The following is a 9,674-nucleotide window of genomic DNA, read 5'->3' as shown; positions in this document are numbered from 1 at the left end:
AAGACCGAGACTCAACCTATCTTAGACAGAAAATGTAACCTGAAAATATCATTTTATTTCTAAAATAAGCCAACCTAGTATAAGAAAATTAGACCTCCAAACTATACCAACACGGACAATGGTGCAATGCTAAATAAAAACTTTTTAGTAAAGGTTACAATATGAATATATTAATAAAAATAAATATTATTCAATAATTCTTTTTCTAACTTTATCTCTTTCAATCGTTCCAGGACAATGATTCACAAAAACAATTGGCATAGAATTCACACTTTTTGCATTCATCAATAGTCGCGACAGAAGAAAATCATACCACATCAAAGAAAGATAATAATCGGATAGCAAAAGCAACTATTATATCTAAGGAGAATATACATACAAAATAGGAAACGACAGGGTGCATACTCTGCCAATATTTCCAAATCAAATGAAGACAATTGGCTAAAATTACGTGTTATCCTTAAAATTCAGTACAAGTCCAATGATTCAAGGACCCTGCGAGCCTGGATCTGAAGAGCTGTTAGTCCCTGCTCTGGATCAAGTGTTGACCCTAACTGACTGGCTGCCCATATCAAGGAGGCTGACTTCTCCCCCAGAAGACGCCTTGTATCTTCATGTATAGTTGCCAAAGGAGGCTTATCTCTTCCGTTCACATGTCCAATGAGCAGCAACAAAAACTCTCCACATTTTAACCTAACAAATGACATGCACTTTACTCTTATAATCGAGTTATCTCAAGACAGCAAGCTCCACATGACAAACATACATAAAATAAGAATTAAAAAAAAACAAGTTTTTATTAAAAAAATATTGTTTACTATATATTTTTCATGTTTTTCCATGGCAAAAATACGGCACAACAAGCTTAAAAACATCAAAGTTAATAAATTTACAATCCATTCCAATTTTCAGAAACTCCTTTATACAAACTAGACAATCAAATTTTTAAAAAATAAAAATAGACTTCTAATTTGATGTGGGATGTCGTCTTTGCATGGCATTCTTGGTTCTTGATTCCTTCCATACCTTTAATACCAGATGCATGCACTTGGACTTTAGGGCCTTCAGGGTTTTTCATCAGTAAATTTTTTCCCAATTTCTTATTGGCAACCTCTCTCCCCATGTTTCAATTGTTATGAAATGTCTAGGCTATAGCTCTTACTTCGACTGGCAATACTTAATATGATAAACAATAATGACTCGTTACATGTGCGGAGACCTCGTATGCCCTTTCCATGACATGCCTGTAGGTACCATAAATGCTCTGTAACCAATAGCCATCTTTTCTTCCTTGTGTGGTAGCTTGGCAGTTTCGAGTAACATGTTTGGGCTGTTTTCAGATAACTGACTTTTGACTGATTTGACAGTATACTTTGCTAACTTTGTTTGGGGTTTTGGGTGTTAAATGGAAAATGAGGTACTGCTTTGGAGTTGTCCACTTTTGACCAAGGTTTAGGGCATTTCAATGTAGTTACGCCAGAATTTTTACTAAGCAGTTTCTCCCTTCATCTCTTCTATATGTCAGTCTTGTTTTCTTTTCTAACTGCTCTACTCCAGCAGAGCAATCTCTGACACATCATTACCACTCACGTATTCTTTACATTTCAGATAACGAAATAGGATATATGCTCAATGATCAGAGCTAGCTAAATTAGAAATTCTGACGCTCTCTTCTAATATATAACAAGTCTACATAATATCATGAAGAAATGAGACGGTAAGCTAAGACAATTTTACAATACTAACAAAGCGCGACCTATAAGAATAGAGCAACTACAGACTAGTTATGTACAGAAGAGAGACAGAGATCCATATTAGACAAGTATTGAGCATTAAAATGAATGAGACTGGTTGTAAAAAGAAGTAGTACCTGAGATTCTCGTCCACTTGTTTGTCTCTTAGAAGGTCAGCAACTTCCATAATACCATTACATTTCTCAAAATCCTGATAAATAATTATCGAGAGAAATTTGATAAAATGAATGCAAAGAAAATGTTCAGAAAATTCTACTAAGCTTCAAGAGGAATACTGATGGGTAAATCATATCTGCTAAGCAAAACTCTAAAATTTCTTTTAAACAAAAAAGAACAAAAGAGAAAAATCTGAGGAAATTCTTGGCAGCAAAACTCTGTTCCCTTTATAGGTAATGATAACTGACAAATTATTTTGCAACTTTTCCTCACCAAGAAACAAATATAGAAGTAATAATCTCAATTCTTAAAGCATAAATGAAATACAAAAGAAACTAGATGTTAAAACTAGAATGAAAAGAAAAAAATATGCAAAAGATGTCAGGGCAAGAGTCAGGGTACCATTTGATTGAATGATGAATCCACCATCAATGAGATTAGAGCATCTAAACATGCACCTTGCTCCAGTACTCCACGAGTGGATAAAATATTCATTAAAACCTGCAAAGGTAGCAGAAATTTTTTACATAAACAACTCAGTATCTAACATTTCAGTTCTTCAAAGTTTAGAGGATTTGGTAGGAGAGAGGGGATTGCCCTATGCATGTGCACTATTTATGTGGCACTACATCTTGCATATGATGGCAGTGCAATGCTCAAAACACAGGATAAACTTTATTTATTTTCCTTTGGATTTTATATGAGCAAGAGTTTTTTTCCTTTTATTTGGCTTCCACTTCCAATCATGGCATCAGGGGGTCTCCTTGTTAATGTGAAAAATTGAAGGGGATTATCCTTCTTTTTCTTAAATCAAATGAGGATAAGATATAAGTAGGAATTACAATCCATTTGCCACAATGGATAAATGCTTCTCCCATAAAGACATTGAAACACACAAAAATACATGGTGGCAATAGTAACTGTAGCTCATGTTTATGTTATGTGCTGATGTAAAAACTAATCAGCACAAGACCGTCCATGAGCACAAAAGGAGGGGGCTATTGTATCAATTTGGTTGTTCTCTTTTAAAATTATACGTTCTGTTCCTTTCCTTTCCTCGAGGAGAACATCACATCTGCCATGTTTGCATTCAGCCTTTCTTTCTTTTTCAATAAATAAGAAGACAAAAATTGCTAAAAATCATATATGGAAAAGTCACATATCATCATCATAATCAGTCTTCATCTTAGAATGGGAGTGTGACCCTAACTCAATCCCTAACAGTTGAATGGAAAAACACGAAAAGGCAGTAAATAAGGGGACCTGAATGGCATTGTGTTGATGGGCGAGAGCGGTACTGTGTGGGTGAAGCAAGCAACAACCTTCCAAGACTCTAAGAGCGAGCGCAACTTCAGCATCAGTGGATGGACTGGTCAACTTCTTTGGCACCACACCAAGCACGTGACTCAAATCTCCAACCCTGTTCTCACCGTAATCATCCCCACTCTCTCTCAATGAGTGCTGAAACAGAACCGGAACCACTGCAACAAGGAGCACCGCATAAGAAACAGATTCAAAATAAAGGAAAACACAACAGAAACGGACCTTGGAGTTGGGGAATGGATTGGGTTTGGTTAAACAATTGAATGGTTGAGTCGGACTCCGCAACGGAACGCAGGAATTTGAGAATGGAACGGAGAGCACGGACACGGAGAAAGGAGAATTCGGCACGTGCGTCGGTGAGGCCCGTTCTGAGGGCAAGAGTGACTTCTCTGTAGACTCTGTGTTGTTGCAGTGAGTTAACGACCTCGCTCACTGCACCGTAATCCTCTGTCTTTGCGCTTTCATCCCCTTTCCCACTTTCACTCCATAACGGCTTCTTCAGATACATCTCTCTTTTCCTTTGCTCAACCAAGACCAATTCCAATTCCTCAATCTCGATTGCCACTCATGATGCACTGGATCCGCGTTCATTAGGGTTTCTCAAGAGAGAATCAAAATTGCAGGAAAATCTTTGCTTACCCCGTTTTTTTACATGTTTGTTAACTATAGCAAAAGGTATAAATATTAAAAAAAAATTATATTTTTACGGTAAGTTATTTTATACAAAAAGAATCAAGAATATTTTAATTTTTTAAAATATTTATTATCTATTTTTATGTTCACTCTTTAAGTAGTTAAACATATATTAATTATTAAAAGATAAAAATGAAAAAAAAAATTAATAAATTATTGATTTTAAAAAAAATGACAATAAAAAAATAATAAAATACTGACAAAATAATTATGAAAAAAATCGAATAGAGGTAATACACTACTCCTTCCATTTTTTTATAGTTATTTTGTTAGTATTTTATTATTTTTTTCATTGTCACTTTACTAAAATTAATGACTTATTAATTTTTATTTTTTTTACTCTTTATAATTAATTTATATTTATTAAATAATATATTTATTTATTTTTATTATCTATCTATTTTTTTCCAATCATTTATGTCATTAAATAGAGTAGATTACTGTTAATATGGGTATTCTAATAATTAATATATTAATTTATGGATATATGTGATTAAATAGAGTAAGTTACAATTCACATGTGTATTTTAATAATTAATACATTAATTCATAAACTTCTCAAAAGATACATAAAAATAATAAATATATATATATAAATTAACAATTTTAAGACTTAAATATAAAATAAATTAAAAGTATAACAGAAAAATAAATAATAAATATTTTTAAAAACTAAAATATTAATTTTTTAAAATTTTGTGAAAAACTTTAAACGACTACGAAACAAGAGAGGAAGTAACATTTTTTTTGTTTACAAACACCTCCTCTTCCATGTTGTATATCAAAATAATTATCATTTCTTATTAAGACAAATAAGAAAAATAGATATGACGTGTGTTGGTCCGGGCCATTCAAAGTTGAAACATGGTCTAATGTATTAAGGACAAAAAATATTTAGACATGGTGAATCAATGCATTGCTAAGATTTGATTATGTTTTTACTATTAACGTAATGTTTGAGGTGGTTGCGTGGAATTTGTAGAAATGTGAGAAGGCAAGGGTGATTTCGTAATTTGAGTTATACCTGGAGGCTTCAATTCATTCATCCATTCTTCCTTATCTGTTATGTTATGTGTCGTGTCTTTCCTCTGAACCATTGCAAGAGTCGAACATCGAACATCGAACATCCACCTCTTCTTTGTGTCTCTCTTCGGACACAAAGCAGCACCTTCCATGTCTCTGTCTCTTGTTCGTATCTACTCTTCGCCTCATCTCTCAACCTCTCTTCCCCTTCCCCCTTCTTTCCGCCCTCCCCATTTTCTCATATGCCGCCGCAGCCTCGCCTCCCTTTCCCTACGATGTGGGCTTCCAACCCCTCACACTTCTTACGACGACGAAGACGAAGAAGAAGCCCCTCTTAGCTCCCTCGTTTTGCCTGAAAGATGGGACGTCTTGGGTCTTGGTCAAGCTATGGTATTTCCCTTTTCCTTCCTCTCCTTCATTTTTGGTATTATTTCTTTTTTAATTATACTGGAAACTCCTTTAGGTAGACTTCTCTGGCACAGTTGATGATAATTTCCTGAAGAATTTGGGGTTGGAGAAGGGAACGCGGAAAGTAGTGAATCACGAGGAAAGAGGCAGAGTTTTGCAGGCTATGGATGGGTGCAGCTACAAAGCTGCGGCGGGTGGATCCCTTTCGAATAGCTTAGTTGCTCTGGCAAGGCTTGGAACTCCTGCTATTCATGTCGCAATGACTGGCAGTGTTGGGAGTGATCCATTGGGTGGCTTCTACAGGTTTCTCTTTATTATTTCCACTTTCATCAAATTCTCATGCTTACTACTTACTTCAAATTCTCATTTTTATGCTTTTCTTCTTCTTCTTCTTCTTCCCTAAGTCAGAGCTGTGAGCTGTTCCTTCCGTATCTCATCATCTGCTACCATATTTCTCTACTTTTAAAACATAGGATACAACATGATCATAATAATGGGTAATCATCAAAGATAATAGAGGGTAACTTGAGAAGATTATACTCTTTGTCCTGTTATTGTGTTACACATGTTCTATTTACTATTATATACATTTTGGTTGCTATAGTGCTTAGAAAAGTGTAGACCAGGCTCTGTTGATATCTGTAAAGTGCTCAAAATTTTATCCAAAGCCGGCTATCTAGTCTCACACATTAAACCACTGTACTGTTTACTCATCTTCTGGACATAGGTTTCTGTGTTATTGAATGATTCCATCAGTTTTCGTTTTGGGCAAGTGAGATTTTATGAAGTTACATGGATTGCATGTTTACATTCTATTTTTAATTTCTTTTAGGGAAAAACTACGCCGAGCAAATGTGCAATTTCTTTCCTCACCTATCAAGGATGGGACAACTGGAACAGTTATAGTTCTCACAACTCCAGATGCCCAGCGCACAATGCTTGCATATCAGGTTTACAAAATGATGGCACATTCCTTCTTGCAATTTCACCATTACTAGTATTTTAACTTGTGCATTACATAGGTTAAATATTTATTATATATAATTAAAATTTTAAAATAAATTATCGATATAAATAAATACTATGCTTAAATATATAAGTTATATTTTAGATTTATGGTGAATAATTTATAATGTAGCACAAAATTATTTTTATTTATTGATAGTTTATTTTAAAATATTAAAATTTAATTCATAAATAATTATGACAAAAAAAAAACTATATTAGATATGAAGTTAAAAAAATTTCTAAAAACTTTCTCGATGAAGAAAAACTTCTAAAAATGTTCTCGCGCCAGATAGTCGTTCATGTTTTATATATAAGAATTGATATGGCTAGATGTTTCTAAATAAATATAATAATAACAATTTACATAGTTTTTATTCTTTTCTCCATTCCATCCCCTCTAGCTTCATCACAGTTACATATCTAATTGACTGGTTTAATTAGTCAACTATAGGAGTTGTTCAAAATATTTCTTGATTTGATATATTCAAAAGTTGAATTGTGTAATTTATGTTTCATTGTATATATTGAAGAAAACACTTGCTATTTCATAAACATGTGAATTCTATTCAATTACCTGACTTGAATAGGATTATCTCTAGTTGAAGGTACCTATGATTTATATAAGAAAAAAAATGCTTAGTTTCTTAGTTGAATGCTTTGACTATGAACATGTACATTATTTACAATATAATCCAGTGTTATCTATTCTTTAAGTAATACTTCTTGCTGATAATATGAAGCACAATGGTTGTCAAACTTTTCAAGTAGAGGAGATTTTTTCTTCTCATCTGTATCTTTCAGCATCTATCCTGTCTTTATATACTATTTTAGGCATTTTCGAAGTTTAGCTTTAGTGGCATATTCTATGAGCTCTGGATTATTTGCTAATGTTATTTGAATAGTGAAGATGCTAATATTTCTGTATTCTGGTTTCAGGGCACGTCTTCAACTGTTAACTATGACACATCCTTGGCTAGTGCAGTTTCCAAGACTAACATACTTGTCGTTGAAGGTTATCTGTTTGAACTTCCTGATACTATTAAAACAATAACTAAAGCATGTGAGAAAGCACGGAGAAATGGTGCCTTGGTTGCAATAACAGCTTCAGATGTCTCCTGCATTGAGAGACACTTTGATGATTTCTGGTAAGATTACTACTTGAATTTTGTATTTTACATAATAGTCTATTTATGTCCACAGGATGTCAAAATGATTTCATTCTCCCATATCATGTAATTTCCATCCAATTAATCCTGATCTGGTACCCAAAATAGTAATGAACATAATCTCATATTCCGTAATAAAAAATTGTTATCCCGAAGTGTAACAGTGTGTAATAAGGTAGATATGATTAATTTATTTTTTCTTGTATTTTCCATGAGTTTGTTTTGTTTTCAGTTGTTTAAGCTGTACACAAATCTGATATTAACTACCATATTACCCAAATTTTGGCATTTGTCTCAATTTTGTAAAATATGGGAAATAACACTGTAGGAACCCCCATAATGTGATGTGAGGCAATACTGAATACGGCATGATGATTGTTTGTAGGATCATACTAAATGAAATTCTTTAATTTTTCACAATTTTGCAATTAATTTCATGCTGTTGGAACATATTATCTTCCAATTGCTTCATTTGAAACCTGGTTGCATTAAAGCTATGGTCTATTTAAACTTTTTTCTTAAAATAACATTTTTTTTAATAAAATAAGCAGTTTTTTTGCCTTTTTAGTGTATTTATATAAACTTCTTATTTTTAAAATAAGCAGTTTTTTACATTTTTTAAGAAACAAATTCTATCTGCTTCTTAAAAAAAACAACTTTTCCAGAAACACCTTTTATAATTGGCTTTTTATAAGTTTATACAAACTGGCCCCTAATCGGACTGAGTGAAGCACCGAAGGGGAATGAAAGGCAATTTGGCAGATATTGCCTCATCAAACCTGTAGGAACCACTTAATTCAATTGACCAAAAGTAACTAAAGATGGTTCCTAAAAGTGATATTTGCAGGTGTTACACCCCATCCATCATACGTTTCTACAACTGATTTGTATTTTTTCATTCCTCAGGGAAACTATTGGGAACTGTGTGGATTTAGTGTTTGCAAATGGTGATGAGGCCAAAGCTCTTTGTAACTTTGAATCAAAGGAAAGTGCTGCTTCAGCTGCAAGGTATCTGAGCCACTTTGTTCCTCTAGTATCCGTCACAGATGGTCCTAAAGGGTCTTACATAGGTGTAAAAGGAGAAGCTGTATATATCCCTCCTTCTCCATGTGTTCCAGTAGATACATGTGGTGCTGGGGATGCTTATGCATCTGGCATACTCTATGGTCTCTTAAGAGGCATATCAGATTTGAGAAGTATAGGAACATTAGCATCTAAGGTTGCTGCCACTGTTGTTGGACAACAGGGAACTCGGCTAAGAATTTCTGATGCAGTCCAATTGGCTGAATCTTTTGCATTTCAACTTGATTCCTCCTCTGTTGGCACTGATCATATTTCCAGCGTCTAACCAGAGGTGCCACTTTGAATTATTGAATTACAATTTTTTTCTCTTCCTCATCACTTCATAAGATCCATGTATTTGATTAATATGTTTCAAAAGAATAGCCTTGTACATACTCTCATTGTAAAAAGAATAGCTACGCTAGCAATTCAATTACTTAGGACTTTGTCAAGTCTTCATCGTTATTATTATGTGTGTTACATTGTTATATTCTGTCATTATCATGAGAGTTACATTCATATCTTGTAGTATTATTATCATAATCATCATGATTATTCTTAGAATAGTAGATTTAAGCCTAACTCAACCTTACAAAATCGACTTGTAAGGTGAGGGTTGCTTTCCACTTATATACTATTTAATTGCCTAATTTCTAGTCAATGAGGGACTGGGTTTTTTCTAATAATTACTGTGAGACGAATATTGGTTATGACACATGATAGATGTATAGGTAATCTAGAGTTTGTTACTGAAGGTATCATTCATAATGAACGATTTTCTTTAATTGGAGATGACAAATTTTGGTTACCTTTTTCTCTGGTTAAAAATGTTTGCACTGAAACAAAACACTCGAGTTGAATTTTTTTCCCAGTATTTTGTTTATATTTTATATTCGTTTTAGTCTTTAATTTGTAACTGCATTGCTAGGATTACAATTTCAATATATCGTATGAATCAAAGTTTTAATTTCCAACTATAAATAAGTCTAGTATGTGAGTTTCTGCTCAAATTGATGAAATAAAGATTACATTTGGTAAAAAGTAGCATATAATTTAGCTGAAAATTCAAAATTGAAAATTA

The 9,674-nt window shown here is 33.4% G+C and overlaps 2 protein-coding genes across 2 annotated transcripts; one reads left to right on the top strand and one right to left on the bottom strand.

The window, feature by feature from the left end:
* Positions 1-331: 331 nt before the first annotated feature.
* ISI1 (binding protein) lies at positions 332-3,893 on the bottom strand. Its single transcript, XM_020359835.3, has 5 exons — positions 3,456-3,893; positions 3,174-3,391; positions 2,313-2,411; positions 1,871-1,944; positions 332-693 (listed from the first exon to the last, which is right to left on the bottom strand). The coding sequence occupies exons 1-5, from the start codon at positions 3,739-3,741 to the stop codon at positions 468-470; spliced, it is 903 nt and encodes a 300-aa protein (XP_020215424.1). The 5' UTR covers positions 3,742-3,893; the 3' UTR covers positions 332-467.
* A 1,090-nt stretch (positions 3,894-4,983) lies between these two features.
* Positions 4,984-9,058, top strand: NARA5 (pfkB-like carbohydrate kinase family protein). The gene is made up of 5 exons (XM_020359843.3): positions 4,984-5,339; positions 5,413-5,660; positions 6,190-6,307; positions 7,302-7,510; positions 8,438-9,058. The coding sequence occupies exons 1-5, from the start codon at positions 5,100-5,102 to the stop codon at positions 8,877-8,879; spliced, it is 1,257 nt and encodes a 418-aa protein (XP_020215432.1). The 5' UTR covers positions 4,984-5,099; the 3' UTR covers positions 8,880-9,058.
* The last annotated feature ends 616 nt before the right edge of the window (positions 9,059-9,674 follow it).

The sequence above is a fragment of the Cajanus cajan genome, chromosome 8, assembly GCF_000230855.2.
Source record: "Cajanus cajan strain Asha chromosome 8, NIPB_CcT2T_4, whole genome shotgun sequence".
Taxonomy (NCBI): domain Eukaryota; kingdom Viridiplantae; phylum Streptophyta; class Magnoliopsida; order Fabales; family Fabaceae; genus Cajanus; species Cajanus cajan.
The sequence above is the reverse complement of the archived record's forward strand: the minus strand, read 5'-3'. Positions and strand labels throughout refer to the sequence as shown.

Bases quoted from the DNA above. Each gene is read 5' to 3' on its own strand.
- ISI1 (XM_020359835.3), bottom strand. From the start codon at position 3,741: ATGTATCTGAAGAAGCCGTTATGGAGTGAAAGTGGGAAAGGGGATGAA. The intron at 2,412-3,173 runs GTCCCCTTATTT...CTACCTTTGCAG, and splicing joins ATCAACACAATGCCATTCAG to GTTTTAATGAATATTTTATC. The intron at 1,945-2,312 runs GTACCCTGACTC...ATTATTTATCAG, and splicing joins ATTCATCATTCAATCAAATG to GATTTTGAGAAATGTAATGG.
- NARA5 (XM_020359843.3), top strand. From the start codon at position 5,100: ATGTCTCTGTCTCTTGTTCGTATCTACTCTTCGCCTCATCTCTCAACC. The intron at 6,308-7,301 runs GTTTACAAAATG...TTCTGGTTTCAG, and splicing joins GCACAATGCTTGCATATCAG to GGCACGTCTTCAACTGTTAA. The intron at 7,511-8,437 runs GTAAGATTACTA...TTCATTCCTCAG, and splicing joins AGACACTTTGATGATTTCTG to GGAAACTATTGGGAACTGTG.